Raw genomic sequence first — 18,075 nt, 5'->3', positions numbered from 1 at the left:
AAAACACTGTTTGCATTCCAGAGCCGTCGACCTCCTGAGAGCAATTTCTCCTAAATTCCTAGCCCCTAAAATCATTTCTACATGTTTTTTTCTTTCCCTGGTTTTGAGGAGTTGGTAATTTACTGAATGACAGATCTTTGGTGGCTGCACGTACGCCTTAGCGCATCGTGTTTCTCATGTTTCCAAAACATCCCCATGGCCTCTCAGATAGTGCTAAAGGGTTCGAAAACAACACCTCGACTGAGAAGAAAGAAACTTAGCCAATGTGCTCTCATGTTGTGTGTTTTTTTTCCTCGGTAGGCTACTACGTTGCCTGAGGGAGTGAGAGTGTGTTTAGCAAGAGGATATTCACCCAAATTGTCTGTCTTCCGTGGAAAACAAAAATATATTTTGAAGAATGTTCACGCTGCCCTTTTCCTTTCTAATTCTTTCAAATAAGCCATTCAGTGCTTTTGTGAGGATTTACGTGGAATCAGATTATAGTTGTTGTTTTGTTTTTATGGCCGATGCCAATATCTTGAAGAGCAGTGTGGCCGATGGACCATATAAAGATGGCATACATCACAATATTTAATCCAATTACCTGATAGTTGTTGAAAATTGGCAATAGATCATTTTAAAATCAATCAACTTTAAAAAATCTGTAAAATATTTTACTTCACACAGTCTTAACACACAACATTAAGGACGGATGTCATCAGTTTAAACTTGCACACTCTCTAAAAACAGCCTCGGTTCAGAATAAGTGTAGATCCTCCATCCCAGTTGCTTGGAAGACGACGTTGGCCACATTTCTTTTTTGGGGGTTGTGCTTCATGAAATGAATGTCCTGCACTTGGCTTAGTGGTGTCCGTCCGAGCTGTGGAATGTGGAGGGCTGTTTAGGAGGAAATCATAAAATGCAGCCCTGAAAAACCCAAACCCAGAAGCCACAGTCTCAGACCACAGTCGCTTTATGGTGCACATGGAAAGGTGTGGGCTTGAGCTTGTTTTAGCTGAGGTTACACACATGGGCTGAATCTGTTGAGCTCGGACTGTTTGAGAATGTTTATAGGGCTTAGAATTTCCTATCATTGATGGAAGAGTAAGACTAGATTTCTCAACTTTATTTGAGGTATCATTCTTGTCCATAGAGCAAGTTATGCCAAAGTTGAATGACTTTGGGTTAAGGTTAGGGTCAGGCTTAATGCCAATCAGCTGTTCCACACTCGTACCAGAAGCAGAAAATCATTGCTTTCCCTTTTTTGTGGCTCTTAATTGTGCATCTAAAAACCTCTGAATGGTTGTTTTGAGCCCTGCAGACCCTGATATTGACTTCATGATTGAATGGAAACCTGAGCATATGTGCTCATCACGAGTTGTGGCCCTCATGCTGTTTGCATAACTGCTTCAAATCCATTCTCTGAAAATAGCTTTTTCATGTAGATCTATTTGGGGTTTTCTTTATTTTGTGTCAAATATCATTCAGAAACAGTGCTATGTTTAAGGACTAGTTTTAGCATCATGATTGTAAGCTAAAGGTCTGTTTACGTCAAGTCTGATTTTCATATCCATTTTCATTACAACTTTTTAAAACAAAAAATAACCTCTTATAACTAGTACAAAAACATGTCAGATTTCAGATCATGAGTCCAAAACCGTCATTCATACATTCATTCAAGAAAGAAAGACATTGTGCTGAACATGTTGGTTTTTGAGTACATTGAGGCTATAAACAATTGAAGTGAAAATAAGAGATATGACAGTATGACAAGCAATTGCTGACTATTTTTAAAAGAATATAATAAATGCAAAAAAATACTGATTTCACTTGCATAAGAGTGTGAATGCAAACTTTTCCCCGAGAATAATTAATAAATTTGCATCATAATTAGCGTGTGTTTTGGTGACATTGGATTTGGTGTGAACAGTCCTTAAGTTGTATGATTTTGTGCTTTTTATTTATTTATGGGTTTTGCTAATAGTGATTTAATTTATTGTTGCTTTGTGGTCACGTGACTTATGTTGTCATGTTTTTTGTCAGGTGGAGCAGTCCAAGGTGCTGATTAAAGAAGGTGGAGTTCAACTGCTGCTCACCATCGTGGACACGCCAGGCTTCGGAGATGCCGTTGATAACAGTAACTGGTACGTGTGATTTTGTGTATTTTCTGCATCTCACGTTTAAACAGCTGAGAGCCCCCTCATATTGTCGTTAATGAATGAGGGATGGCTAATTTGTTTATATTACATTTCCATGTTAACTCTCAATGTTGATTATGTGTTCTGTAGCTGGCAGCCTGTCACCGACCACATTGACAGCAAATTTGAGGATTACCTCAACGCGGAGTCACGCGTCAATAGACGCCAGATGCCCGACAGCCGAGTGCACTGCTGTCTGTACTTCATCGCTCCCTCTGGTCATGGGTAGGCACTCCGTTTCAAGCCTTAGACGCACACAAATTCTGTATATTCTTTTGCTTTGGAGGGGCTTTTAGAAGTGAGCTCTAAAGTGATGCCAAGTACAATAGGATTTATTGCACTGTCAGCGTTTTCAGACTAATTTGTCGTCAGATTACTTGAGTAGATTTTACTTGTACAACATCCAAAACATAACCTGGCCTAAACCTTTCCCTGGCTTAGTCGTGCGCTGACTGTTTTTGTCTGCTCATCCAAGAAGTCAGAAAAAACTGATGAGTCAGGAAAACACAAGTATATTTATCAGTGTTTGTCAGGCAGGCTACTGTTGCCCTTACTTGAAGTCCCTAAGTTTTATGTCTCAAAATGATGAACATTTTGTTTTGTTGTTGTTGGTTTGTTTGTTGGTTTGCCTAGTGTTTTGTTTGATGTATTATTTTTTGTTTTTGTTTAGTTTAGTTTTGTTTGGATTAAATGTCCTCTTTTGGGCCATTTCACAACCACATAGCAAAGTGCTACAACCCACCTTAGCACACTTAAACACTACTCTGAACACCCTAGAAACCACATAGCAACGACCTTAACCATCAGTCAGAACACCTTAGCAAACCCATAGCAATGTCTTGGCAACCAATCCGATCTCCCCAGTACCTTAGTGGTTGGTTTTGCATGGAAAGGCACCATATGTCGCACACAAGCGTTTCTCAGAGAATGAAATGGCAAAAATCACTAATCCTTCCTTTGAAATCCTACCCCCAGTTCCTCAGAATGTCAATCTGGAAAAATGTCACAGTGCCCTCTCCTATTGAAACTCTAATTTAATCAAGAGACCAAAAAAAACACCATTTCACCTGCTGATAAGAATCCAGCGTGCATTTGTGTGTGTGTAATGGCTAAAGCTGTGAAAGTTATACTGGCCTGAGTGGACAAGCACAAATGAATTTCCTGCCATTTATTTATTGCTCTTCTTGCAGCACATGTGGCTTTACTACGAGCCGAGTTACAAGTTCAGCCAAGCTGCCAAACAGCAGTGTAAATGTGATACCTCACTACTGCACTACAGAGGAGACCTTTGCGGCTGTTTTTGGACTCATTCTCAGTGTTTAGTTTGAAACGTTAAACCCTCATGTTCTTTTTCTCTCTCTCTCTGTCTGTCAGACTGAAACCACTGGATATTGAGTTCATGAAACGGTTACATGAAAAAGTGAACATCATCCCGCTCATCGCAAAAGCAGACACACTGACTCCAGAGGAGTGCCAACAGTTCAAGAAGCAGGTGAGTGTGCTAATGCCAAACACTGTACCAGACACTTACTGTATAACAAGGCTTCTTGTCCTAAAAACATAACATTATAACTGTTTTTTAGAAACATTTTCCACCCACTCTATGAGTCTTAGACATAAACTGGTTGTAAACCGAGTTTAACGTCTTTGCCATGTTACTGAATCTTGAATAGGTGCTGGGTTCAGTGCTGCACAATTATTGTGCAGGTGAATAATTTCAATTAATGTGCATAATTTCATAATTAGTTTCTTTTTTTTTCTTTGTTGTTAAGGTGGAGGCTTTAAATAAGCCCTTTTTGTTTTTCTGCCTCTCCCTGCACAGTATATGGATTCTACTTTCTTGTTTTATTGTATATATTTTATATTTGTGTAAAAAAAAAAAACTGAACAATTATTTTAATGAATTGTTCAATATTAAACAATAGATGAAATGGAATTGAATTTTTTTTTTAGATTTTCAGCTGGCTCAGAACGGTTTGCTTTAATTCTGAGGTGCAGGTCACTAAATAATGTGCATTGGAAAATGCAAGGCACTCCAGGTTCACATTTTACAAATGTGGCATCGGAACATATTGAGGAACATAATACAAAAATGTTGCCAACTGCAAACAGAAACACAAGGATTTTCCTTCAGTTATCCGCCAAAACTCAAAGGTAAAGGTTTAATGAGATCACCTAAGAATTCTGTGTTAAAGTGAAGCATCAGGGTTCCTACAGGGTTTGGAAAAGTATGGAATTTGATTTGAGTAATTTCCAGGTCTGGAAAAGTATGGAAAAAAGAAAGCGGAGTATGGAAAATATTTGCATTTCCAGACTATTGCCCCCGTTTAGTTTTCTATAATAGAAAATCTAATGAATTTCAAAATAAAATAAAAATGCTGTGCATTCACGAGTTCACTCACACCTACATGAAATCAGATATAGTAATTTATCCCCCCTTTGACTGGGATAGAAAACCAGCCAAGAGTGAGGTGATGGGGTGGTGGAGGGATGCTGTGAAACTGCCATGATGGGACACGGGTGATACCGGCTTAAATACACTTTTTGGGGTGAAAATACTGACATGCCTAAGACTTTTGCACAGTAGTGTATGATAAACTTTTTTGTGCCCTCGAGAAACTATTCACATGTGCACGGGAATTGTTTTGCATGCTTGCGCATTACAATTTCTAGTTTTATATATAACCTATGTCTACTGACACTACAGCAGAATAAAATAACTGGCTTAAAACCATTTTTTTGGGGACTGAAAATACTAATTTTGCTAACATAACTCTACACTCATTTAGTATATGCTGATTCATGAATATGCAAATTAGCCCTGCCTCCACTCACTTGCACCAGCTCAGAGATCCACTCGTTGATGATCACACGTTGACGTGATTGGTTACAAGGTTTGAGACTGCCTTTGGTTCATTGCAGTTTTAAGGAGAAAATACTCCGCAATAGTGTTGACTTATGAATTTGCTCATGGTTTGTCTTAAAGCATATTAAAAACAGCACATGGACACATAAACATTTAACAGCTAGATTTTCACCACAGGGGGACTTTAAACATTTAATCACACACACACACACACACACATTAAAGGGGTATATACTACGAAAAGGTGCGTTATAGCTCAATCTGCGAGATTCCTCTGCTTAAAGACACAGATATGCATATGTACAGCTGGCTAATCAGAGGTCTTTAATCTGGGTCTGCATTAAAGGTGTTTGAATATGTTTCAATGCATGGATCATGCTGTGCGTGCTATCAGGTGAGCAGCTATTGAACCTGTCTGTGAGATAACTTAAAATGCTTGGCAGGTTTTGAAACAGATCCCATGTGTACATACATAGTACATTTAAATGTATTTATTTTAAAAAAGCAAAGAAAATCTTGTTGTTTTCTTTATATAATCCCTTTTGCATGTGCATGAACAGACATTCAGCCTCTGTTCAGTTTGGTATTGACTGACCTCACTGATGAACAGCCCTACATAGAGATGCAGGAGTTATGTCAGATCATAGCACCATGAAAGCATTCCCAGCGTCTCAAATGATGCATGTGGGACAGTTTAACATCTGCAAAACATCTGAAGTGACTGGTGTGCTTGTCACAGCGGCGGCAGTGAGAACGCATCATAACACGAGCGATAAATCTGTCCACACATGGTTTTTGCTGACTCCTTTGAGAGTATATGCGATCACAAACCAGTGACACTGAGAGCCTTCAGAGCCTGCTGGGAGATTCCAAGTCTTTTTACTTGTCAGCACCAATTTCATTCTTTATTTTTCATCCTGTCCTTTTTCCAGATAATGAGAGAGATCCAGGAACATAAGATCAAAATCTATGAGTTTCCAGAGACTGATGATGAGGAGGAGAGCAAGCTGGTGAAGAAGATTAAGGTTTGTGTGTTCACGATTGATGATGAATGATTATTTCCGCTCTGACACTGAAATTGGCTAAATAGTGGGTTGTTTGAATAATTAGATACTGTTAAGGCCCTGATATACTGGCCGAAACGAAGATGTCTTGGAGTTTGTTTTAGTGGTTTGAAATAGTTTGCTAGCACGAGTAAAAGCATGAATTGTGTAGTCTTTTTATTTAAGTTAAATTTCAATATGTGTTGTTTTATATAGTTTTAGTTAACTATAATAACCCTGTTCAGGTTGCACGTACTACTCAAATATTGACTCCCTAATTCAGCCCATCAGGGAAATAGGTCAAACATAGACACTCACTCACACTCTCTCTCTCTCTCTTTCACACACACACACACACACACACACACACACACACACACACACACACACACACACACACACACACACACACACACACACACACACCCATTAAGAGTCGATATCAGCCATCTGACGTTCCCATTCTCTCTCTCTCTCTCTCTCTCTCTCTCTCTCTCTCTCTCTCTCTCTCTCTCTCTCTCTCTCTCTCTCTCTCTCTCTCTCTCTCTCTCTCTCTCTCTCTCTCTCTCTCTCTCTCTCTCTCTCTCTCTCTCTGTCTCTCTGTCTCTCTCTCTCTCTCACTCTCTAAACATGTCTGTATGTTACATGTATGTGTGTTTTTGTCCCTCAGGACCGTCTGCCCCTGGCTGTGGTCGGCAGTAACACCATCATCGAGGTCAATGGGAAGCGTGTACGAGGGAGGCAGTACCCCTGGGGCGTGGCAGAAGGTAGGGGGTGAAAGGTCACCTCCCCGTGTGTGTGTGGGAAGGACAGACCCTGAGGGTTGTTGATCTACTCTAGTACACAGCAGATCTTTCCCATAACACAGTGATGCTGAGTCTGAGAGATGTGTGTATGAGCTAAATGTAGTTGTTTGGCTTCATTAGTGTTGTTTGCCAAGGCTTTTGTTGCCGTTCTGTACAGTTTGCGCTATGGACAGTAATGGACCTCTTATTGTGCAGTTTGAATATGATAAAGCAGTCCATTTGATCAATGACAGCACAGAAAGCTTTAACTTGTCTATGTCTATCCTCCAATGAATCATTCTGGATGGACTCTGCCAGTGACAAATATAAATCATTTCATTGTCATAAGTAACTTGTAACTTGTTAAAGTAACTTGTAATTATCAATGAAGACCAGCAATAATGATTTTCTTTTTGATGGCATCGTAATAGCATTATATACACATCATAGTCAGATGTGTGTGATGCCTGATAACTGTATTTTAAGAATATTGGGTCATAATTTTATTTATAATAATTTTATTTATAATTCAATTCTGGGCTTTCCAAATTGGACTGGAACTTTAATGATTAATTACCTTGATAATTAATGAAATCATAACAATGTAAAATTAAAACATAATTTAAAAAATATTTATTTTTAAATAAACCACACATTTTTTGTATTTGATGTAATTTAATTATCACATGACATTAAACTATTGAAACTATTACTTCATATTAATATAAACAAATGTAGTTTAGAGATAATTTATAATATTATTTGTGTACTATTCGTTTTTTATTGATGTTTTGAATTAGCGTTTTGAATTTTTAAATATTTCTAAATAATTGTAAGCCTAGACATTTTTATTTCACTTATTAATTTTAGTACTACAACGTAAACTTGACAAGGCAACGTTTCAAAACATTTTTAATCAAATATTTATATTTTTCAGCTTCATTTTAATTAGCAAAGTTTCAGTTAAAGCTGCAGTCCGGCACTTTTTTGGGTTTAAAAATATCAAAAAAGACATTTTTGGAAAAAAACGTAACCAGCCAGTGTTCAAAACTATCTGCTTGCCTTACCTCGATTCAAAACGGTAAGCTTGTAATAATGATTTTAATTCCAGTGGTACTGGTGGATTTCCGCGGGAATTTCGAGCATGTCTTTGCGTCATTACGTCACTTCTGTACACATAGAGAAGGAGTCCCCGGCTAGTCGGCTATATAGCGTGTGTGTGGATGATGGTGGAGATTTAACTTAGCACTTGGTATGGCGGATCCCGAAAGTTTAAAGCGACAATCACCAGTGACAACTGGAGATTCACCAGTTGTAAAACCCAAGACTTCAGACTTCAGAGTGGCTACAGAAAAAATATATTTTTCACGTTTTGATGTGATATAAGCAATCGTTAGATTTAATCAGCATGATATAGCCTAACGTTACTGCAATGCTTCCCCCCACCCCCCGAATTTGGTCAGAACAAACGTGAATGTTACTTACTTGTTCAGATGACATTTTCCGATGAAAATTCTAATGTTGACACTTTCAAAAAGTATACTCTGAGATTGCTGATGACAGTAGGCTACAGTATCCACAGCGACGCGGCAGCCTCAATACATTGTGTTCATCCGCGCTGTTTCATGCCGATTTACTACCCACGCACAGTTAATAATTCCGCGAATAACTGCAATTGCAGATTTCTAACAGAGATGGCGACAAAGAGGAAAAACGACGGACTGCAGCTTTAACATACACTGTACAACAATAGTATAACTACATTGGTGCAAGTTAATTAACTAAAGTCCTCTTACTGAAATGAAAGAATAAACAAGTGACATTTAAAAATGTAAGACAATGAAGTGATTGTCTTCATGGTGTGTTCAGGGTCATCAACTCTCGCTAGGCTACGCAGTGGGTTGGGCAGTAAAGTGAAAGCCTGCTGATCTGCAAACAGGAAGTGTGTGTCTTTTGATGTTTCATCAAGAGCTCCTGTAGGGCCTGTCACGTGTTACGCCGCAAACATAGTATTACATATGAGCATGAATGAAGCTTTGTAGATGAAGTTCCAGCTCATGCATTTCAAGCAGAAGATCGTATGCTGATTTGACTGTCTGTTCGCTCATCAAAGCAGTTTGGCTGGAGTTGATGTGAGGGCGGACTTCCTCTTCTTTTTTAAACCCTTAAATCTCTGATAACACCAGAGTTGTCAGGCCAAATCCTCTCAAGCGACCCGTACTGCGAGCAGGGTTATTGTGTCTGAGCTCAGAGTTTGTCAGCTCTAGACAGTGTGAGTGGGAAGGCCATGGGTTTGATTACTGTATTTGAAAGCAAGGGTTATCTGTTTTAAGAGGGTGAGTTTTGAATGCCTGAGATACTTTCAGCAGCATGTAAGCACACAGATGGCATGTGGTTTGGAAGGAAGGAGAGGTCTGCTTCATTCATTCGATAAGTGACGCACACGCAGCAGGAGACACAAGTCAGTGCCAGATCGGGTGCCACCTGCTGGTCAGTTTATACATTACAGTAGCAGGAATGATGAATGCCAGTTTGTGCCCATCAGTGTCAGAACTTATCAAAGGATTTTGTTTGGTTTACTTGTTGTTGTTATTGTTGGTGTTTAAATTAGTGGGTTATTTTAGTTAATTTTTGTTTAGTTTGGTATGTTTGTTTTTTTGGTTTTGTCTTTTGTTTTTGGTTTATCTTTTAGTTTTTTTTTGTTTTTGGTTTATCTTTTAGTTTTATTTGTTTTTAAAGCATGTAAAAACATGCATTTTTCCTTACATCTGTGTATAACTTTTTTTAGAGACTGAGTGTGTGGTTTTTGATCCATATATTTCGCATTAGAAAGTGGTGGATATTGTAGTGTGATGTTGTCAATGTTTCTGTATTCACTTTTAATACTTTTTTTGTTTTTAGTGGAGAATGGGGAGCACTGTGACTTCACAATCCTACGAAACATGCTCATCAGGTATATAATAAATCTACACCAGCACTAATACCTGATGATGGAGGTTGGATTCTTATTTCTCTAAACTGTCTTTTCAAAAACATCATCGTCCATATTAGAGTGATTCATCTGTTGCCTTCTGTAATACACTAGTGTTCAAAAGTTTTGGGTCTGTAAGATTTAAAACATTTTTTAAAGAAGTATCTTATCACCAAAGCAGCATTTATTTGATCAAAACTACAGTAAAAACATAATCTTGTGAAATATTATTACTATTTTAAAAAACTGTATTTCCTATTTGAATATATTTAAAAATGTAGTTAATTCCTATGATATCAAAGCTGAATTTTCATGAGTGATATTAGAAATCATTCTAATATGTGGTTTAGATATGTTATGTTATTATATTCTTATTATCAATGTTGAAAACACTTGTGCTGCTTAATATTTTTGTGGAAACCATGATAAAAAAAATCAGGATTGAACAGAAAGTTCAAAAGGACAACATTAAATGTCTAATGCATTTTAATGCATCCTTGCTAAATAAAAGTATTCAATAAAAAAAATCTTACCTAAAACTATTGAACAGTAGTGTATATGTCTGAGATATGTATCTGTTATTTATTTGTTTTCTTGTATCTCCTCAATCACAGAACTCACATGCAGGATCTGAAGGACGTGACCAACAATGTCCATTATGAGAACTATCGCAGTAGGAAGCTGGCTGCCGTTACTTACAACGGCGTAGACAACAACAAGAACAAAGGCCAACTCACAAAGTGAGTGTTTCTCACTAATACAAGCTCGAGAGCCTATTTTAAGCCATTCTTGAAGTGTACATCAACATCAGCAGCACTGTTGTCTGAGGTCAGTTTACTGTACATGAAACCTGGAGTGTTAACCTGGACCCCAGAGCTAGACTAACACACGCTGATAGTGCGGAAGTCAGTGCTGTGACACTGATGATCAACACATCCAGGCTTCCTAACAGCCACAGCTGTTCACTCCCAACACAAGCCTGCCACTAACCCTCAAATACAGTCCAAACGCTCGCTAACGTCCATTCACATCCACCCTCACGCGTACACAGCTCTGTCTAAACTAAGAGTCCCCATCTTAACCAAAGCATAAGAGTGGCTAAAAAAGTACAGCTGCTAACATTGTTTTTCTAACACATGATGCACTGTGAGCATGCTAAGTGTGTGTGTGTGTGTATGTTTTTATTTTAGATCTGATTCAGTTGAAGGCATGTAAGTGTCACGCACAAGTTCACATTTGTCTTGTCCTCTTCTCTGCTCTCGGTTTTCCTCCTTTCTCCTTGTTTGTTCACGTTCGGAGTCGGGCATCCTGCTCAGTGTTCCTTTCTGTCGGCAGCCCCAGCTTTGTGTTAGGAACCTGTAGTGTGGTACCTCTATGTCCTCCTTTATTTAGCCGTTTAAGGAGGTTTATCCTGCTTTCCATTAGCTTGGCAGTCTTGATACAAAATTAAAAGGATTTATTAAGTGTGTATAAGTGTGTATTTGAGTAATTTCCAGGTCTGGATGAGTATGGTTAAAAAAAGAAATAAAAGAAAAGGCTACTACCCCCTTTTTTTTAGTTTTCTAAATAAATACATTTATGATTTCATGATAAATCAGTGATTTCATGCCAAAAGTTCAGTGATCATTAATTTTGGCAAACCTTTGCTCCATTTATTCGCATTAGACTTGGTATACAGGCTTTCAGTCCTCCGTAATTCAGCTCTGGATTATCTGTTTGTAATCTTGACTAGTTATTTGTATGTAATTTTGCAGGCCCATGTTAATTAGCAGGTTAATTTGCTCATATTGTTTGATAAGTGACTTTGTGGCTCCCTGTGCTATCTGAGCGGTGTTGATCTTGCGGCCTCACACTAACACAGCCGCGATTCAGCCTACTAACTCCCATTCCTCACGACTGCACCGCACTGGGTCCTACAACCTCTCCCTCCAGGGTCCTCTCTTCCACTGCTGCTCCTTTGCTTTTAATACTCAAAAGTGTTGGATTAAACTGTCTAACGAATGTGCTTTTGTGCATCTGCCCGTGCGTTGCTTTTGCGCGTGTGTGTGGGTGTAAGTAGGAGCCCCCTGGCACAGATGGAGGAGGAGAGGAGAGATCATGTGACAAAGATGAAGAAGATGGAAATGGAGATGGAGCAGGTGTTTGAGATGAAGGTCAAGGAGAAGATCCAGAAACTCCGAGACTCTGAGGGAGAGGTACCACCTCACGTGCACACACACAACAAAACCAATCCTGTGTTTGTCTCCTAAAGATGAGCTCAAGTGTATTTGTACTTGTATATACTTCATATGTTTCTGAGCTACTGAAAACTGTTACTGCAGTATGCATATTGTGCACCTTTTTTTTTTGGGATGAAATACTGGGTGTACTACATTATCCCTCAATGTAATAGGTTTCAATTTTACATTTCCTGTATGATGAATGAATGAAATCAGACCATTTTAGCATTATTTGATCTGACAAAATGTCATTAATATTGTAGAGTTATTGTGTTTTCAGAATGATATGGGCTTAATGAGGTCATATGACAACAATGTACTGTAGCATGTCACAGTTTATGTCATATGCTGAATACATCATGAATGATTCTTAGTAAATTTGTTTTGTTTGGTCTGTTCAGCTGCAGCGGCGTCATGAACAGATGAAGAAGAACCTGGAGGCCCAGCACAAGGAGCTGGAGGAGAAGAGACGTCAGTTGGAGGAGGAGAAGGTCAGCTGGGAGTCCCAACAACGCATGCTGGAGCAGCAGAAACTGGACTCTTCCAGGTACACACACTTTTACTAAACTAGTGAGCTGCATAAGGGAAAAGGACTGCATGCATCCTTCATGAACAAGGACATTCTAGAATGCATTGGGTCAAGCTTATTATTATTTTTGACATTAGGTAACACTTTATTTCATTGTGCTGTTGTTACACGTTACATGCATTTATTATAGTTATAACAGTTAATTATGTATAATTATAAGCAACTAACACTAAACCAAACCTTAACCTTAAAATAAGTACATGCTGTTAATGAAAGTGCTCTATTGTGCTTTTCAGATATTACTTTAATGTAGTGTGTTTTATAGCTGTTTGTGAATGTAAAATGTCTGCAAAGTTTCAAAGATCAAAGTGCGCAACAAATGGAGTTATTACGGGCGTGCGGATCGGAGGAACCTTTTCATAGTTCCTGTAACTAATTGTGGAAGTACCCGCTTTTTGGCGTGTTCGCACCGCAGGAACTGGGAACGATTTTAGTTCTAGGAACTCATTTAGCTCCTACTTCAGAGTAGGGTCTAAACCAGCACTATAGGAACTACCAGTGACGTAAGTGTATGCTGATTGGCCGAACGCACACGAAACACCAGCACCCGCCATTTAAACAAAAACTGTGTAAACGCGCAGATTATAGCCTATATATTTACTCCAGAAACGTACTCCACGAACATGGAAAACTGTGATAGATGGGCCTCTGAAACTTTACGCTGAAGAGAAAATCCAACGCAAGTTTGAGGGGACCAAGCGAAGCAGGATTATGTATTTCTGCTCAGCAAGCGACGTTGGACATCATCCACACAGCAAACGCTAATACTTTTTCATATACTGTCTACTTTCTTTGTATTACAGTTCTATCTGTTAAACGGATCATAAACTAACGAAGACTGAGAATGGGAGCTCTGGCATTCTCAGCGCCTTCAAAATAAATGTCCGCCGCGCCGTCAAAATAAGTCCCAACAAACGTGGCATGAGTTCCTATTGGCGATGCGAATGCAACCAGGAAAATGGCTCTAGGGAAACATTTAGTTCTCGAGGAACTGCCCCGTAGCGAAAGCCCCTATGGAAAACCGTGATAGATGGACCAACGCCGATGTCCAGGCACTTCTTAACCTTTACGCTAGAGAGGAAATTATTATGTATTTCTGCTCAGCTAGTGATAATGGGCATCAACCACACGACATACCCAGATCATAAACTAATGAAGCTGAAGAAGTGTGCTCTGGCTAAATCATTCTTCGCACCGTCAAAATCCCGCACAACAACCAGAGCGGCAGGACGTAAGTGACACCACTTGCGTCACTTCTAAGTACCAAATGCGGGTAACAGGTTCTCGGGGGACTGCTCTGGTGGCTAGTTCCTATAATTTAGTACCTATAACTACCCGAGGCGAAAGCCCCTTAATGTCTCCCAAAATAAAGAAACTATTCTGAACTGCCTGAAACAAGTCATCAGTAATTTTAATCTTACTTCCTATACAAACCTACGTAGGTTTGTAACAAATTAGCATAATGCCAGCCTGTGATCTTCATTGGCTGCCCAGGAATAATGATTACTTTGACCTGCCCTCAAATGCTGTAGTTGTAGCTGAGGCCTGGAGGAGTTTTGTTTGTGTTTTCAACATGAGAAGATTCTATTTTCAAGTCCACTTAGAATGCATTTCCTAAGGATGAGGACTCGAGCACAAATAGACCTTAGTCAGGTTAGACGACATTTTGAATTTAACGCAGATGAAAACGAGAATATGAGGGGTAGATGTACAGTCTTTACAATGACACGCGCTGTATAAAGGTCCTGGGTCACGTCATTTTCACAACTTTTAAAACGGATTAATGGAATTTTCGTATTCAGAAGAAAAAAAATATCTGAAATATATATCGTCAGGTGAACATTTAGGATTGTTGTTGAACAACAGTACAATCCATTGAATGTACTTTATTCTGTCCCTCACAACTCTTGTTCTCATCCTGAGAACTGTCAAAAATGTAAAATGGCACGACCATTACTGAGGTCTGTTGATACGGTAAAACCAATGACACTGTGGATACAAGCACTGAAGAAGCCTCCAGAGCTGAAATTCAGATATGGTAATGGACATTTAGTTTTTCTGACACACACTGAAAGTGGTAGACCAATCACAACAGACTGGACCATCTGACCAATCAGAGCAGAGTTGGCTCTTTTGGAAAGAAGGGATTTAGAGAGACTAAATTTCAGAAACTGTGAGAAAATAGGTGATGCTGCAGTGTATATTATGTGTTTTACAGTGTGTGTGTTTTTTTTTGTCCTTGGATGCATGTCTCCCTGAACCTTTAAAATAGCACAATAGGGGCACTTGAATATTACTCAGTGCTTATGTGTAATTACACTGTAACAACAGCACATTAAAACAAAGTGGCTTATTTTTATTAAATGCATGTTATATTCAGTTGTAAAAAAGCAAGTTCCATCTAATTAAAACATTGTGCAATCCTTGATATTTTAAACTGTTATAAAGTGTGAATGGCAATGTTTAATTTCTCTAATTTCCTTTTTTCTCATTTTCAATCCTAAAGGACCTTGGAAAAGAACAAAAAGAAAAAGATCTTTTAAACCACTTGGACCATCACCACATTCTAGTTGCCAATTATACCAGCCTGGACCCTCAGTCAGTCTGTCGACCAAAATCATACATTTATATAAAGCCCCGTTTAGTTTTGTTTAGTTTTTTGTGGGGACAGTGTGCCTCTGTACTCCCCGCTGACCTGGAAACATTTAACACTGTCCACACATTATGCTCTTTTTACGCATCGGTTCATTTGCCAGACCTCACAGAAGCTGAGAGCGCAAAAGCGCACTTAATCTATAATAAACAAAAGCATAAAAACTTCTCAGAGATATGCAATATTGTACGAAAGGTTGTTTTGAATTTGTAATACATCATATTCCCCTCCTGCATCATGTGTTTGTTTAGTGTTTTTAGATCCAGAGGTCACTTCCTCCTCTCCAACTGCATATTGATTGGCCACATCAATAAAACCTAAAGGCTGAATCTTACCTCAGGCATTTCTGTCCTTTAAACAACTTTTTGTGTGGCTTCTTTTCCCTTCCTGAAATGTTAAGCTCTTCCAATATTTGTGTAAATTAAATTATTTAGCCATGGACCTTAGCCATTCATGAAATGTTACTTCGGTTACTATCATTTTGTCATGTTTAATTTGTTTCTCATATAATGTTCCAGTTCACTGTTTGTTTGAAGCGGTAGCAGATTGTCATCTACAGAGCCTTTATGAACGTCACATGATTTGTCTATGGATCCTCCTATTATGAAGTGCTGTACGACATTATCAACATTATGCAAAATCTACCAAAAGGATACATCACACATTATGTGACTGATTTGTTTATGTCTGTTGGCTACCGTCGGGTGCGTTTCATGTAAACTGACCCGGAAGCAGTGCGCTGGCGTTCTTGGCCAGTGTTTTTTTTCTTCTTTTTTTTCTCTCTCTCTCTCTATAGGCACAGAGTTCCACCAGAGCTGGCCTCCCCCAATACCACACTTAGCTTTCAGTCATGTACCTCTGCAGCTCCTTTTTATAATTTTGTTTCTCTTTGTTTTGCTTTTTCATTTTTACTGTACAAAATCACATAATAAACTTGTGATGATGCCATTTGAATAGTACAAGTTGTTTTGTTTTGATGTATTCAGTGGAGTTTGTAAGCATCAAATGAGATGCATTAAGTTATAAAACAGCATATGTATGTCTATGAGGTAAAAATACAATGACTGGGCCATTAGTGGCTATTATAAGTGCATTTCATTTCACACTGAGGAGTCCAATGTATTGTTATGATATCTGACAACATGCCACAGATGCTGCTCATTGAGCTCAGTGAATGCATATTATATTCTAAACCTTGAACACAGACACAGTGTCTTGTTAAGAAACCGATTTGACAGGAAGGGGGCAGCAAAGACTGCATGAACTGTTGGTCTGCCTTGGTGTCAAACTCTTATTGCTGTCTTGTGACTGAATTCTTCATTTGTACATTCATGATCTTCCATACACACACACACACATATATATTTATATTCAGCATTATACTAATAACTTAAACCAATCTGTGGACTATCACTTTAAAATCAAAATCTTTTTTAAAAAGTGGTTTTGTTGTGGGTTTATATGTCTATATAACCATATTTACTAATGAAAATGAAATTGACTAATGCTGCCTCTAACTGAAATAAGTGGGTTTTGTTAAATTTGTTCTATTTAATTTCAGTTCAAGTTTATTTCTAATGTACTTAAAACATTTTTTAAAAATGTGTGCTTTAATTTAATGAAAATAATCCTGGACAGAAGGAGTGTACTAGATTCAATAAAAGTTAAGCTCTGTGGACAGTATCTGTGGCATACTGTCACGGAAAAATATTGATTTTAATAAGTCTTTAAATAAACAGAAGTACCAAAGGTACATATCAGCTTAGACCCGAGGGCCTTCAAATACTGTCTTCAACAATGGAGTCAAACTGCCAGACTTACATATGCGTTAACATCAGATTAGTGTGATTCTTTACTTCTTCTTTACGGCAAAGTTTTATACGAAATCTTTAAATGCATGTAAAGAGGAACTTAAAAATATATATGCAAAAGTAACCGTTTACATGAAACAAAGTTATTACGTTACGTTAGTGGTGCATAAGTTCATAGAAAAATAGTTCCACTGCTAAAAGGATGATTTAGATTTCAAATAGCATCATTTTTTGATTGAAGAATTCATTCATGTTTTGTTATGAAAATAGGACGTCCTATTTTTTTAATCTATTTTTTTTAGGACGTCCTATATGTGCTTTCCTGTTCACTGTTGGTTGTTTTTTATAAACTGAGAGTCCAGTGGTAATCAGTGTGTTTAACTCGTATTATCATGGTCTGTCTGATGATTCTGATTGGCTGGAAGGTGTGCAATAAAACCGTTTAATGCACAGGTATTTCTGTCACCGAGTCAGTTTAATCACTGTTATTAATGCGCTGCTTTCAAATTTCTGTTATCACTGTAAAGCTGCTTTGAAATAATCTATAAACCACATATTGTTAAAAGGGCTATAAGACTTGACTTGCACACAGTGGAGATAGTGCTGTGCACACAGAAACATTCAAGCACAGAAACGTATCAATGCTGCCGAAAAAAACTTCGCTACTGAATCGCTACATTATATTGATCAGCAAGAGGGTAACATCGCTGGTTTTGAAGTAATTCAGTCAAATATTGTGCTGCAAACATCAATGACAACTTTAAGTTGTCAATTCTGTCAAATGACCATGGTATAAGTCATAAGTGGGATAATCCACATTCCCAGTACTAGTATTTTCACCCAGAAATGGTTTAATTGCAGTCATGTGATCTCGTCAGGCTTGACAACACAACACAGTCTTGAGGTCTCTGCTCTTCGAGAAGCTCCTCCAATACAGTAGCCTACATGACATTTGTGTGCG

At 38.3% G+C, this 18,075-nt stretch overlaps 1 protein-coding gene across 2 annotated transcripts in view; it reads left to right on the top strand.

The window, feature by feature from the left end:
* septin7a (septin 7a) overlaps nucleotides 1-17,569 on the top strand; it is a 55,975-nt gene extending 38,406 nt beyond the window's left edge. Inside the window, exons 4-14 of one of the 2 annotated variants that reach the window (XM_079590618.1) lie at nucleotides 2,023-2,123; nucleotides 2,268-2,402; nucleotides 3,552-3,669; nucleotides 5,976-6,068; nucleotides 6,757-6,853; nucleotides 9,773-9,824; nucleotides 10,457-10,582; nucleotides 11,033-11,053; nucleotides 11,902-12,037; nucleotides 12,463-12,608; nucleotides 15,157-17,569. In XM_079590618.1, the coding sequence (XP_079446744.1) occupies nucleotides 2,023-2,123; nucleotides 2,268-2,402; nucleotides 3,552-3,669; nucleotides 5,976-6,068; nucleotides 6,757-6,853; nucleotides 9,773-9,824; nucleotides 10,457-10,582; nucleotides 11,033-11,053; nucleotides 11,902-12,037; nucleotides 12,463-12,608; nucleotides 15,157-15,193 (1,062 nt within the window). In that variant the 3' untranslated portion in view covers nucleotides 15,194-17,569. The remainder of the gene's footprint in view (nucleotides 1-2,022; nucleotides 2,124-2,267; nucleotides 2,403-3,551; nucleotides 3,670-5,975; nucleotides 6,069-6,756; nucleotides 6,854-9,772; nucleotides 9,825-10,456; nucleotides 10,583-11,032; nucleotides 11,054-11,901; nucleotides 12,038-12,462; nucleotides 12,609-15,156) is intronic. The other variant, XM_079590619.1, reaches the window with a different exon arrangement.
* Nucleotides 17,570-18,075: the final 506 nt, after the last annotated feature.

The sequence above is a fragment of the Phoxinus phoxinus genome (genome assembly GCF_949152265.1).
Source record: "Phoxinus phoxinus genome assembly, chromosome: 19".
Classification (NCBI taxonomy): Eukaryota; Metazoa; Chordata; class Actinopteri; order Cypriniformes; family Leuciscidae; genus Phoxinus; species Phoxinus phoxinus.
The sequence above is the reverse complement of the archived record's forward strand: the minus strand, read 5'-3'. Positions and strand labels throughout refer to the sequence as shown.